Genomic DNA, 15,045 nt, shown 5'->3' with positions numbered 1-15,045 from the left:
AGAAGAAAATTTCAACCTTACCTTTTAAAGCTTCACAGAAGTAATTTCGGTCTTAATAGGTACTTTCCTTTGCCTTCCCTTGTTTCTTGGAAGCGCCATTTCCAGATGTAAATTACTTACTTACTTACAAAATACTTTGTTTTCCCTTCTTCAGCAGCAGGTGCACTTGATTAGCTAAGAACCACCTCTTCTCACGCTCTCACCTTTGGAAACAACTTTATTTACAACACGTTTGTTGCAGAGCACAACAGTAACTAAACAAACCGTATATTTCACATTTATCGCTTGGTTTGGCCCACTCGACTGTTAAAAATAACAGTTTAACAAATATTTCTAAATAAAAACAGATTATATATTTTATGCTTTAATCGTCTACCAATTTACAAATATGTTTTGAGTTCATTTTGTGGCAATATACATAACAATTGCTATAAAACATAAAATACATATATCTTCCTCCAAACACTCAAGTTGCCTCCCATAGTCCAAAAAAGAGTTTAACTGATCCAAAACTATTTATAAACTGGCGACAAGATGCCAGAAAAAAATCTGGTCTGTGATAACATACACAAGATGTTTCATATTAATAGAAAATACTTACTAGACAAACTGTGTACTTCTTTAATGTCACTGTATTGAAATGATCAGAAAAAAAAAGTATAAAACGAAATGTATCACTCTTCTACCGCACTGACTGAATCAATGTTTAACAAGGCGCCAGTGTTGAGTAACAGAGAAAGTCTATGTGTATCAACTTGCCAGGTGGAAATAAACACCATGTATTGAATTTTTGATTAAAGTCAATAAGTTTGCAGGAGAAACTCCAGTATATGTTCTGTGGTATTTATATATGAAAGAGTGAAATATATTACAACTTTAAATATACTGGTTATTTTTAAGATGACCCGTGAAATAAAATGTACATTTCCGAGGTAAAAAAAACATCCTTATTAAAAAAAAGTCTCGCTTTGATTGTAATCCTCAATAGTTTTATACATTTTTCCTATCATTAAATCCTGTTAGAATTATAGTATACATATACTTTATCTCTTATTTTATAGTGATAATCTGTCAGTCTGACAGTTAACGTTCAGACTCAATGGAGATACATTCGTTTTATAGTTCATTCCAAGAATAACTTCCCACCAACCACATAAGGCTTCTTTTACTTTCATTTTTCACAATATTCTTATCACAAATTCCTTTAAAGGGTTTTGTCTGACACACAAACTTGCTGTGGAGCAACACTGAAGTAAAAATGGAGTGTGAAAGTACAGTCATTACTGATTTTTCTAAATGACTCTCAAGAAGATGGTCAGACACACAGAATAAAAAAGACATATGTTTATTCAATAATCACTTATGTCAAAATCTATTACAAACAGATTTAGATGCTCATGAAATTATTGTTGCATCCTCAAAAAAAGCACATTGTAAAATAATATCCTATTAAAATGGTGTTTTTTTCCAAGAGTCATTCTCATGTAGACTCCATGTAGCTACCGAGGACATCATCCCACGTAACAAACGCCATTGTTATGAGAAATAAAAACACTGTCATTGAACATCTTTTCTACGCCTCTTCAAGCTTTTATGTATCAAGATCTCTTTGAGTGACCCAGATCTACAGTTGGTACTGATACAACAACTACAAGGACATTGGTTCACCACTGCTCCCTCGATAAAGTACCATGTCCATGTCCATTAAATAGTAACATCGTTCATACAAAAGAAGCAGTTTTGTAAAAGCAGTCTTGATGATTTCAACTACTGTGCAGGGATTGACACAGTAAAAAACACAACTAGTAGATAATAGACTTTAGAAAGAACTTGTGCTCTTAAGAGTCGTAAATAGTTCCTAAATTGTGCATCATCCTATTCCAGGATTTTATGTAGAAGAATGATAGCGAACTGAAAATGTTTAAAACATTTTAATCGTTATATTTATGGTCATGAAAAGTCAATAACTGAATAAACATAGTTTTTAAAAATAAAAGGTTTTCATTGTTGAGGAAAGTTTACATAATGTGTTTTTTTTTAGTTATTTGTCTTTGAGAATCTTTCAATAAAGTATTAAATCAATGAAGAAATATACAATATCGTTTGACAAAACATTCCATTTTGTTTTTAACCTATCCTGTCTTTCACATTTAGACTATTATCCCTCGTTCCTTTGGTTTTCCAGTCACACATACAATGTGGCCTTCTGGGTAATTTTATTGCCCACCACTGCCCTAGTGCGATCATGCAGGGATGAGGATCAGCACCACTTTATCTCAGGAGCATTTCTCTTCTTACTGGTTTCAGAGGTTAGCTATGAGGTGGATGAAACTCTCATCGACATACATTGCAAGAAAATAGACTCTGGCTCAGGAACAATCCTGTAGTCTTCAGTTTAAGTTCTAAAAAAAAAAAAAAAAAACGTTTTGGCACAGTACTGACAGTCTCGATTATTTTATCATAACATACACAATAAAAAATGTTATTGAATATTATTCTACTAGTGAACACTTTCAATGTCTTGGCTCTGGTTATTTGCACAAAGGTTGAGACAGAATATCGAGAATATGTTCAGCACTAAAATGCTATATTAGGGTATATTTCACTTTATCATCCATTTTTTTTACTGAGCCTTGTGTTGCCTCTGGGTCAAAGGTGAAAGACCTCCGTCACTGCATATATATTTCCAGGGAGACACAACAAAAGGGATACCTCAAACACATTTGTTTTCTGCCACTGGGTCACCTTAGCCCAGAGATAACACAAAGGTTAACATCTTTCTTTTTTAATTTCAACTTATTGTCAATTCGGTCCGAATAGTTATATAACAGGGTTAATTTCTTTTAATACTTTTATGTAGCAAACAAATAAAATCTGGTTTTGCAAAATCTTAGGTTTAGAAAGGAAATATATCATGAGAAAATTATTATTTACATAATACCTCATAGAATAATTTAGGAACAGTTAAAAAAATAAACGTACAAAGTGTCATTTGTTGAATAAAATGTAAGCTTCTTCAAGCATTCTTCTTACACCGTCATTGTTTATACTGTCAATGTATTTAAGTTCTCAGAAAAGAAACAGATAAAAGATTAGTTAGGAAATATCGAGGTGTACAAATATTACCGTACACATGTCTATTATAAAGTCTTGGTTCTGTCCAGACAGGAAATGAGGGTTTAGTCTAAATATGCGTGTGGCTGGGTCAGATTTAAATGTGGCTCACGGTCCTGGTAGTTTGGGCTTCAGCAGGAGCATTGGGCTCTAAATATAAAACTGTGGTTCTGCAGAACTCCACAGCTGCTAATTACTTCAACCAAGTCCTTTTCCATGTAAAAATGTAAATGAAATATTTCTCTTTTGTTCCTACTGGTGCAACTGCTCCCGTCTTCGCACAGCCTTTGGTGTCTTTCCTCCGGTTCTGTACCCGACAGAACCCCCCGAGGACTTCATTTGCAGCTCAGCTCAGCAGAATTCTGTGGGCTGAGCAGCCGCCGCGACTCTTTGTGCTCCGTCATCCGCCGGCACTCCTGGGCGTTCACGTCTCTCCAGTCAGTACTTATTAATCCCGAAGATCCGGACACCGTGCAGCTGCGGCAGTTTGGGGATGAGAACGGTGAGCAGGGAGACGGTGTTGATCACGAAGTGGACCCGGTCGTATTTGGTGTAGAAGCTGGTGAGGATGTAACTGGAGCAAAGACACAAACGACTGTCAGCGTAGTATTTATTAAACCAGCAACTTTAGAGTCAATTTCATTGATGTTGTGATACTTCTTTTTGGCTTGATATGAAAAATTTGGGAACCATAATATTGTATTGTACATACATTACTAAGGTTTAAATAAATATATTACAAAATGTGTTTAATATTTTAAATTTATTTAACTTAACATTATCTGAAAAGAGACTCGTTTTTTAATGATGTTATCCTCAAATCTTTTTTCTGTATCACTTAAAATGTTTTATTTATATGCTTTAATCTTTCACATCAAAGTCCAGTTGTCTTACTTTAAAACTCTTAATCATGACAAAATATTGTTTTATTGAACAATTTATAAAATATAGTTCTCGTTTTATCTTCATGGAATTAGTGTTTTAATTTTCATGTCACTAATTTAATTTGAAGTTTTCAATGTTAAATTCTTTATTTTAACTTTACACTATGTTACATTAAAGGTAAGGTAAGGTAAGGTAAAACTTTATTGATCCCTAAGGAGGTCTCCTTTGGGAAATTGTTTTTTTCCAATAGCCAATACATACAGCATTTTTTTTATAAAAAATAAATCAAAATAAAATAAGAACAAGAACATAAAGAGAAAGAACAAAATGACACAATCTAAGTCTAAAGATAAAGACAAAGAACATAGATTAAAGAAAAATAACGAAGACAAAGGATACAAAGACTAACATAGAACAGAACATCCAGATACTTTCACTCCACTCCTGCCCCCGAACTCAGAATTGTACAATTTAATAGCCTGAGGGATGAATGAGTCCTTGAGTCTATTTGTTTTGCACCTGGGTAGGAGCATTCGTGCACTCATTCTGCTTCTCTGCTCACTGATGACAGTGCTGAGAGGATGACTGTCCTCATCCATGATGGACAGTAGTTTGTTCAAAGATCTCCTCTCAGCAACTGTCACCAGTGAGTCCAGCTTCATTCCAACCACAGATTATCAGAACATTAATGTTGCACAAAAGACCTTTTCTCTTTCGAAATGGTTGAGCCTTTTGAAAGTTGAGGGGAAAAAAAGGTAAATGGGTGTTTGATTTTCTACTCACAGAACGATGGGTGTTATGGTGAGGAACTTGCGGGATGCAGTAAACTGAACCCCATAATCCATCTGCTCCCAGTGCGTGAGGAGACGAGCTTTACCCTGATCTGGGGTCTCAAACGGGGTTCCTTTGACCGTGTGCAGCAGCAGGTACATGCACTGCAAGAAACACAACGGTTGAACTGAGGCGAAGAAAGAAGTCTCAAAACATTTAAGCATAATTTACTCTGTTCGTACCGCTGTATGGCTTTTAATAATCTTTTAAACATAATAAAAAATAATAATTTCTAGGTGGTGTAGCCAAAAAACAACTATAGAAAACATACAAAGAAAGAAACATACATAAGTAAGCAAGTAAGTAAGTAAGTAATTTATATTTGTAGAGCACTTTTCTAGACCAGGGTCACAAAGCGCTTAAACAATCAAAAAAATACTAAAAAGATCAAGATAACACAGAGAAAAACACAGGTGTCCTAGAAAATCAGGGAAAAGCCTGAACAAATAAAAGTGTCTTAAGATGTTTCTTGAAGGAGTCAGAAGATCATCAAACACAGAGAGAAAGGAAGATCGTTCCAAAGCTTAGGAGCAAAAGCCTGGAAGGATTTCTCTCCTCTGGTCCTGAAGCGTTTTCAGGAAACATCAGTAGATTCTGATCCACAGACCTCAGAGCCCGAGCTGGGGTGTAAGTCTGGATCAGATCACTGATGTAAGGAGGAGTCTGACCATGAATAATTCTGAAAGTAAGAACCAGAAATTTAAAATTGATCCTGAAAGAAACTGGCAGCCAGTGAAGAGATTTAAGAATCAGGAGAAATGTGAGTTCTTCTACTAGAGCAGGTCAGAATTCTTGCTGCAGAGTTTTGTATCAACTGCAGGCAAACAGCTCCTTCTTGTTTAGACATGGAAATAAACTGTTACAATAGTCTAGACATTAGGACATAAAAAGATTTTAAAAAATAACGAAAAACAATAATAAAACAATAAGGTTAAATAAAAGACTAAATAAAAACGTTACCTTTTATATTGTATTATTATTTTATTTTAGTTAAACAGTCTGGCCTCAGAGGACATAAAGGAGCGCTTGAATCTACTGGAAACCAGTGGGACCAACAGCTCTCTACTGACCAGATTGTGAATGAGGTTGGTGAGAGTCCAGACCACGGGCACACTTGCGAAGGGAATGCTGAGCAGGATAATGTGCAGGATGCCGATGCCCAGGATGTAGGAGAGCCACATCCCCCTGCTGTTCATCACTTGGGTGTTGGGGTTCACCTCGCTGTGAGCCGTGCCCACGTTCATGCTGCCGCTGCTGTTGATGATGATAGTGTCCTGCAAGACATGGTAAGCCATCGGTACATTTCAATTACACCATAGTATTATAGTATTGTTTTTACTTGTCAGGTTCATTTAAAAGGTTCATACATCAACAGTTCACATTAGAATGTCAAGTAACAACAAAAATAATTCAAAATATAATTCAAAATAATCTTAAATTATGTTTTGAAAAGCAGTGAGAGATGATGGAAAATAAATCATTTTTTAATCTTATCAAATTTCTCTCAGACTCAGAGGCTAAAGGTGAAGTCTGAGCTCGAGCCCGGGGTTAAATGTTAACACTGACCGTTGACCTCAAACCGCTGAGCCACACATACCTGCGGATAGTGTGTATTTATAGTACGAGTACTTCTAAGCAGGCACGTGGTACATGAATGAATACTGTGGCTGTGAAAACAGATCTGAGGATTTAAATCATGTCACTCACTGCAGGAGAAAAAAAATGGCTTCAACTCCAACCTGTGGTGTCTTCAGTTCTGAGCCTCAGAAGTGACACGAGCACCGGGGCTCCCCCTCGAACCCACGGGTCCCCCCGCCGAGTAACTCTCTTCCACGGGCACGATTGTAACGGTCCACGAAGAATCCACGCACACTTTAGCAGCGTCCTCACTGACAACACGGCAGCGTTCGTTCTCTGACGTCATCGTTTGCTATTAGATGGGGTTTTTTTTCTTCTTCTCCCTGACGCTGTTTTCTGATTGGTCGGTGTAGGTCACGTGTGAGCGTCCAGCCAACCGGGTTTCAATGCGTTGATATACACCCCCTGTTGCGTCACGGAGGGGGCGGGGCCACGGAACAGGCATGGTGTTGCTCCACTCGTGTTTCAGTTGGACGAGCGGATCGTAAAGGAGAAGAATGTACTTTAAAGATCTGTACCAGGGGTGGGCAGTTATAGTTCTTCAAGGGCCACATTCAATTCTGTGAATGTTGTTAGGGGCCGTCGAGCAAAAAAGAAAGACTAAAAAATCACCAAGAAAAAAGGACTTTCTTCATTAGGCCGTGACTTTTATTAAGCTAAATAAGCTGCAATTTTATTCTTGTATATATGAGTTTTTTTCAAAACATTTCTTCAATTTGCTTTAACAAAAAAATGCTTTGAGGGATTAATATTTACTAGAAAAATACATTTGTTAATGCATTAGAACCATTTATACATGATCATACTTTGACATTACGAGGGCTGAATAAATATGTGTCCCCTAGGCCACACTTTGCCCAGGTCTGATACATACCAATGTGGTGTACTGACACCACAAAAAATATCCTATTTTGTGTTTGTGTTTAAAAAATTTAATTAATAAAGAGTTTTGTATATTATGGATGACCAAAAATCCTAGATAATACTTAGATATACAACTTAATTTCTTAAAGTATTTATGACCACTCGTTTCTCTTAACTTAACTGATTAAATATAAGGTTGCCCAATAGGTTATATTTAGATTAATACATATTTTATCAACTCAAAAGTTACCAACAAAGTATAAAACTGAAAACTGCATGTTAAGCATGAGATCTATAGTAGCATCTAGACTTAGATTGTATCATCTTGTTCTTTCTCTTTCTCTTTCTTTCTCTTTCTCTTTCTCTTTCTCTTTCTCTTTCTCTTGTTCTTGTTCTTATTTTATTTTTATTTATTTTTTATGAAGAATTGCGGTATTTTTGCTCCTGAGCGATCAATAAAGTTCTACCTAACCTAACCTAACCTAATGGCAGGAATGGAAGGAACAAAGGATGTCCTAAAACATGTTTACTTAAACATATACATATATACATTGGACAACCTTATTCGTGGAACCAATCAAATAAAGAGAATTGATTGGCTATCCTTACTTTAAGAAATTAAGATCGATCAGTCACAACACCTCAATCTCGGACTAAACCAGGTTAATATTATAAAAGCTGTGACAAAGGAACTGTTCAAAAAGTATATTCAAGACTCGTCTGGCTGTCTTGGTTCTGTTTCTCTATTGCTTATTTTATGTGTTATCTCATTTCATTCTTTTATTTTGTACTGACACCACAAAAAAAATCCAATGTTGTGTTACAACACTGGCAATAAGAGTTTCTAATTCTGATATTGTACAGTTGTTTTCTGTGGGTTTGAAGATTTTCAGAAGTGGCCCTTGGCTGTAAAGCGCTTGAAAGGTGTCTTGTTGTAGATCCAAAGATAAGTCCAAATACTGATTTTTGTCTCTACCCGTAGCTTGAAGTGAACTGTGTTCTGCTTGCATGTTACATGATACCCACTGTTTCTAAAAGGACTCTTGTGATGAGTGGCATTGAACAGGTTTGACCAGCAGACTATGTGCTCTCTGGCTTGAAGCCTATAGCGGTGTAAATGTAGAGCTCTTAATCGTAGATAGTGGAGCAGTGAGATCACTGTTGGCAGAAACAAATGACATGACAGTGATTAAGTCATGATGGCACATGATGACGCACATCTGTCACAATAACAGGTGACTAGCCCGCAGAGTTACTGTCAGCAATTGAAAGTGTGACGATGCTAAACCTCAAGTTTATGTTATTCTAAAAATGTACCCTTGTATTTCTTGACCAATATTTTCATTTAAACAATTATACACTAGTGATCTCATCTACTTACTTACAACTCAGTTCTTGTTATATTGTCCACCGTGTTGTTTTCCTTTAAAACAGATTTCTTTAGGACATCTGCCATTAGCAGGTGAGATGTTTAAATGACATATGGCCTTCTACATCATTAAACACCACATTTCAATAGTTCCACCTCTGAGCTATGGTTTATTGAATATTGTTTTGATTGTTTCAGCGCTTTGTGACCCTTGTCTAGAAAAGCGCTATACAAATAAAAATGACTTACTTACTTACTTACTTAAGTTAAGTATCTGAGAAAAACTGTATTTGTACTCTACGGTACACAATTTACACAATTTTACTAAAATAAATGAAATTAACGTCCATATGAAAAACAATAAAAAGCAACCTTTGAGTTATTGCCTCTAGAGGCAGTGTTTCTGAACTATAGAATAGTATCTAATAAAGAAATTTGACCGGTTCATTTTTCTTCTGGTTAATACTATAAGTGTAATATTTCAAAGAAGTGATGTTTTTTTGCAAATGTGATTTACTTTACTTTCAAACTTTCTCTGTTCATATTTTTGTTTTAATTGCGTTTGATTTTTACCGATGAATGACGTTGGAAATCCATTCTCAAGTACTCATAATAACCAGCAGATGTCACCATCAACACACTTTCAACACGTACATCTTTTTTCACCGCCGTTCACGTTGTATGTTGTTTGAATATTTAAGTACATCTTTCACCAACTTCCAACTTACACTTTCAGAAAAGAGAGACGCATGAAAACATGTGTAACACGCATCAAATACAGTTGTCACAATGGAGTGTGGAAGGACCAAGAAACAGACAGCAGATAAGGGCACACGTTTATTTTAAGGTCACAGGCTGAAATGGAATCATTGATGTTGGTAGTGATGGAGTCAGAGAGGCTGGTGGTGCACCTGAGGTAGATGGATGTAGACAGGTCTGGGAGGCTCAGACATCGGAAAACATTAGGTCCTGACGTGGATAGAAGGTAAAGGTCAAACCAGTGACACCCTCCCACCGATTTGGCTGTTTTTATTTTTATGTATCTTTTTATATTTATTTATTATTATTATTTATTCTTTTTAGTTTTAAAATAATCATCAACATTGATCCTTTTTTTAAGTTCATAGAACTCTTCACAATGATAAACTAAATTTGCAATGTTTAACGTTCTGTTAATAATCTTGGTTTGTGTCATCAGGCGACACATCCAGTCCATCTAGGGGCCACTATTTGAAGAGCCCATCAGTGTAGCTCATACATGCTGCAAAAGCAACAGAGTAGCGTCGTCTCTGAATATGATTTTGGGGTGCTGGAAAAAGTGACCCTGATGATTGTCACACATTGTAGTAAACGTTCACATCTACTCATACTCCGTTAGCTCTATTGGTAGCGTGCTACACACTTTCGGAAGTTTAAGTACGTGAAGTTTCGCCGGTACAATTCGGAGTTTTTTTTTATTCTAATTTTTTCTTTGCAGTGTATTTGTGTGTTTGTGATCATTTGGTAGAAAGTATCCCTGATGTCCTGGTGCAGACGACAGGATTTTTTTTTTTTTTTTTAATAATTTGGTTTATTCTGTATGATATATGTTATAGTAAAATTAAAATATGTTTTCATTTGTATCCTTTTATACTTGAAGGCACCTTGTTTAGCGTCTATATCAATTACTTGCCATCCAATAACAGCATCAATGATGACCGCGGAAACATTCTGTTGTAAGTATAGTGGCAAAGACTTAATTACTCACACGAGGTGTCACGAGAAACATCGATAGCAATTTCCCAAACAAGGACTGCAGCTCATCCTGGCCACTTGAGAGAAGAGGCAGGAGACACACTGTACTAGGCACCAGTCCACCACACACACATTAGATACTGTACGATATTACTATTGATTTCTTGGAAAAATCCCTTTGGGAAATGACGTTATATATTCACACATTCCATCCAATAACACTCGTTGAGAAATTGTATGTTTCTGAAAAAAGGTTTTTTATCTGAATATAAATGATTATTCGTATTATGTACTTAATGTCATTCAAGCCTCACAAATGTACCATTACTTGGTGTAACATGACAAATACTCTCAGCTTGCCAAGCTATGCAGTCGCCGCAGCCAACCAGACCTACAACCCAAGTTTTTTGAAATGATGGTAATTTATCATTATTCAGTTCAAAAGCAGCATTGAGGTATTGAATGTGCTAAAGGTCAACAGCATCATATCGCTTGGGGACAAGACAGTAGTGACAGGAATGACACCACGTGGGGAGTTTGGTCCAATGGCGACGACGGACTTGTGACCCTGGCATGCTTGGATGATGAGCCCCGCTGGAAAAGGCTGATGCAGGGAGTCCATTATTGCCCCTGGAGGAAGCTGAGGATTAAAACACCAAAGAATTGCAATAAAAGAAGTGTCTGTTTGGGGGTTGGGGAGGGGCAGAAGGAGGACGGTGTTGGTGGTGTCAGGGCGGGGTGTGGGGGTTCCCCTCATTGTCCCAACAGTGATTGAGAGCAAGAGGAGGGGACGGCATTGTGTTCACAGCTTCACTGAAGAAGGTGGTTATTAGGGGGGAGGTCTAAGGAGGGGTAAGGGATAGGGAGGCTGTTGACTCTTCATCTTGTGTGAACAAAGTCTCTGGAACATAGCCCTCTTCTTTGCCGGACCCCCTTGTTTACGAGTGCCATGAATCTTATCCCTCTCGGCTGGGGACCCCCACCAATACCAACCTGCACCGCCGCACTTTGTGGGGCTTAAGTGCCCTTTAATTAGGCCGCCTCAGTGTCCGGCCGAAGACCGCAGAGGGTTTAGGGCTGTTCCCTGTGGGACCTCGCTGGACAGCTCACACACCAACACAACACCCGGGGTTGGAGTGTTTGCCACTCTAATGAAAAAAGGTTGATCTGAGGCGAAGAGTTCTTGTCCTCTTTGTCCACGGGCTTAAAAAGTGCCGATAAAGGCGGTGACACCGATAACGCTCCTATTTCCAGGACACATTGACGAGAGCTTCATCGTCGAGGGCGTCAAACACATTTAAAAGTTTAGAGAGATATTGTTTGTAAGAAAAAGTCACAATTGGTAATATTTCAAACATTAAGCAAAACATAGTTTCTTACTTTGTCTAGCTGATGTTGACGATTAGCGTACTTTAAAAACCATCATTTCATAAATCATTAAATGCATGAGGCGTTTCCTGGTCGCCGACGTTAATGCCTAAAGACGGAGATTTGAGGAAAGCAGACAAAGGTGACAAGAGAGACTGGGGATAGTGCTGAGCTGCTTGAAATGAAATGAGTCATTTGACTATTGTGGAGGGAGCTTACATGGTGAGCCCCTTGAATGAAGCGGGCAGAGGAAGGATATAAACACGGCAGCAAGTGGAATAATGCTAAAGATGGTTGGGAATGGGAAATAGAAGAATGATTGAAAAAAGTTGAGCAGGGCGGGGTTGGGCGTGTTCAGAAAGTTTCTCGCTACAGCTCAGTGTGTGTAGATATCCTCCTAATCCTGGTTTTATTGGCTCCTGTGTCCAGCCATGCTGGTTGGATTGAGCAGGGAAAGGAGAGAGGTGGGGGGCCGAACACATGTCCTTCTTTGTGGTAATACGCTGATTAGGCCGGAGAAAGGAGCCGGACCTAGTTACGGCCTTTCTCAGGTCACCGTAGAAACCAGCCTGGTAGGGGACCTCTGTGTGTACCTCCCCCTCCAGAACACCTACTGATGCAGACACCCCGATGGAGGCCTTCCTTTGCAGAGATTTGTACAAAACACCACCATTCAGAACGACACACAAGTGTGTGACTCACAGTTCATTCTAAGTCTGTCCGTACCTTTCACGACCTCGGCGTGGATTCTTCCAGTTTTTCAAGAAACCTAAACATTTAACGATGAAGGTTTTACATCCCTTAAATTCCATTAAACTTTATATTAACTGAAAGGTTCTGCCGCCCCTAGCTAACAAAGTTACATGCATGTAGAGGACTAGAATCCTCAGACGAACAGTGTTAGTCATCTGTGAAAGATATACATGGAGCCTTGGAAAAAAACGAGTGGGATTCTAGTTTATATTTCTTTTCAATAATGTGAATCAAAATGTGCTCAGAGAAGTTTTAATTTCGGCTCTTTTTACAGTATACTAGTCTTGCTACGGTAAACAGATTAAAAAAGATATCTCTGTGTAGTCGAAGTTGTCAAAGCAAGATTGAATGAAACTATTTCTTGATTCAAGATAAGGCTCTTGTTGAGGAATGATTGGAAAATAGACGACTCAGTTTACAGTTAGTTTAGTGAAACAAAGTTCATCATCTTGGGATAGAGCATGGGTGTTTTCGCACTTTTTGTCATGGGCCGAAGAAATATACAATTGACCAACTAGAACCAGGAGTATAAAAAACCCATTAGATAATTTTTTTTTAAAGTCAGTTTTATTGTTATTAAGACTCATATGCATATTTGTTGACATCCTTCATCTCTGTTCCCTATCTTATCTTAATCACTGGCATCTCTGTAGGTCAGCACATCAACAAGAAACAATAATCCACTTTTATTTTAAGCAAACCAGTCAGCGGGCCACCAAAAATACTGTTATAATACTACTGAGAGCTTTAAATACTCAAAGGCTCAAAATGAAATACAAACGTTTATATGAGGACCCACTAATTCAGTAGGAAGATTACTGGAGGGAATACATTTTACATCTCTGCAAATATCTGCATTTTGTATAATGCCAAAATGCATGTGGGAAGTAAATCTAGTGAAGGATGTTGAGTAGCTTGTATCTTAAGGAGAAAATCAGTGTCATGGAGATGGATCAACCATCGTTGGTGCATTCAATGGATTTCATCTATTTCTGAAATCGGGGTTTAAAACCAAGACTCAATGGGGGAACAGCCTCCCAGCAACCGGGCTTCAGACCGTTTCAACAATAATATCTATTAGTTACTGTCACATTTAGAGACTTGGGGGAGCCGACCCCCTCCCCTCCAGTGAGACAGGGCGGTAGGTCGAGTGCTGCTCAGTCACTGCCTGTTTCCACATCTTCTTTGTTATGTAGAAATAAAACACATGAGAGGTGGGTGAAAGGGGACACTTCACCACTGACCTCCAGACTGAGGTCCCCGTGCTGGGTGCCCAGCCAGAGTGCAGACTCACAGGCCCCTGCTGAGAGACCCCCGAGCTCCCCAGGTCTGTAAGACAATCTTTTTGGGTCAAAAAAGCCAAATATACAATGGACTTGACCACAGATTGAATATGGCCTCTTTCACTCAAAATATGTGTATAAGTGAGATACCACTTATTTTTAGGGATTACCAGTAAAGTATGTCTTGTCTTTTGGTGTACCATGAAACTTCCAAAAGTGCTGGTACAGGTTGCTATATGATATCAATTCGTCCTGATGCTACTCAAACTATAGATGCTTTCAATCATCTTAATGGTTGGTTTGGTCTCACTTTGCACCGAGGGCTTCTTTCCTTTACGCTCCCCAAAAATGATACATCTATGATTTGATGACAGAAGAATGAAGGTGTTCAATGAAGTCGAACCTTTCTAGATGTCCTATATGTCCAAATTGGTCAAGTGTATCAGTCGGCTTGCAACAACAAATGGACGTGCATTGAAGAATGTATTTGCCAAATGTAATGTAAACAAAACCACCAAGTAGATCTTCATGGCTTGAGGAAGGAGAAGCTCCAACACTCTCGAACATCTTCTTTTTGGTGACACCGAGATATTTAAAGAATTATTGAGTAAAACTCAATCACAGTTGTGGTCTCTGGCAGAACCAAATGTATATTTACCAAACTGTCCTTAAAAGGAAGTATGAGTCCAATTGAAATATTGTCGTTTAATACTTGAAATCTTGATCTATTTCCATCTATCTACTGATAATCTCAGTTTGTCATCCTTCAACAAACACTCAAATCAAATGTGGTTATCCTTTTATATTTCTCATCATATTTCTAACTCTGGCATTTGTATAGAGTCACCAACATGGATAAAAAAGTTGCCCCTGGGCCTGTTCAAAAACATTTTAAATACAATAATGTTAGATTGTGTGTTACATTTCTTGTTGTCCCATTGGTAATGTTTAAATTAATAATCTTATCAGTTTATTAGCAGAATATCATTCTTCATCTATGACATGGGCGGGCGATTACATTTCCTCTGGGGCCACATTATATACTGACCTTTGTAAGGGGCCGTCAATCCAAAGGGGTGGAATGAAGAGCTAAAATTCAAGAGAAAAACAAAGCAAATAGCAATAGTAACGAAAGAAATATGAACAAAAAATAAACCTTACTATGGCAAAACATATTTGTAAACCTTTTGTGTAAAAGAAACTTAT

At 37.8% G+C, this 15,045-nt stretch overlaps 1 protein-coding gene across 1 annotated transcript; it reads right to left on the bottom strand.

Moving 5' to 3' along the window:
* Positions 1-1,329: 1,329 nt before the first annotated feature.
* LOC148085980 (ORM1-like protein 3) lies at positions 1,330-6,731 on the bottom strand. The gene is made up of 4 exons (XM_087784131.1): positions 6,570-6,731; positions 5,901-6,104; positions 4,783-4,934; positions 1,330-3,688 (listed from the first exon to the last, which is right to left on the bottom strand). Exons 2-4 carry the CDS (start codon positions 6,072-6,074, stop codon positions 3,553-3,555), a joined length of 462 nt encoding a protein of 153 aa, XP_087640257.1. The 5' UTR covers positions 6,075-6,104; positions 6,570-6,731; the 3' UTR covers positions 1,330-3,552.
* Positions 6,732-15,045: the final 8,314 nt, after the last annotated feature.

Source organism: Callionymus lyra, chromosome 2, assembly GCF_982586985.1.
Source record: "Callionymus lyra chromosome 2, fCalLyr1.hap1.1, whole genome shotgun sequence".
Lineage (NCBI taxonomy): Eukaryota > Metazoa > Chordata > Actinopteri > Syngnathiformes > Callionymidae > Callionymus > Callionymus lyra.
The sequence above is the reverse complement of the archived record's forward strand: the minus strand, read 5'-3'. Positions and strand labels throughout refer to the sequence as shown.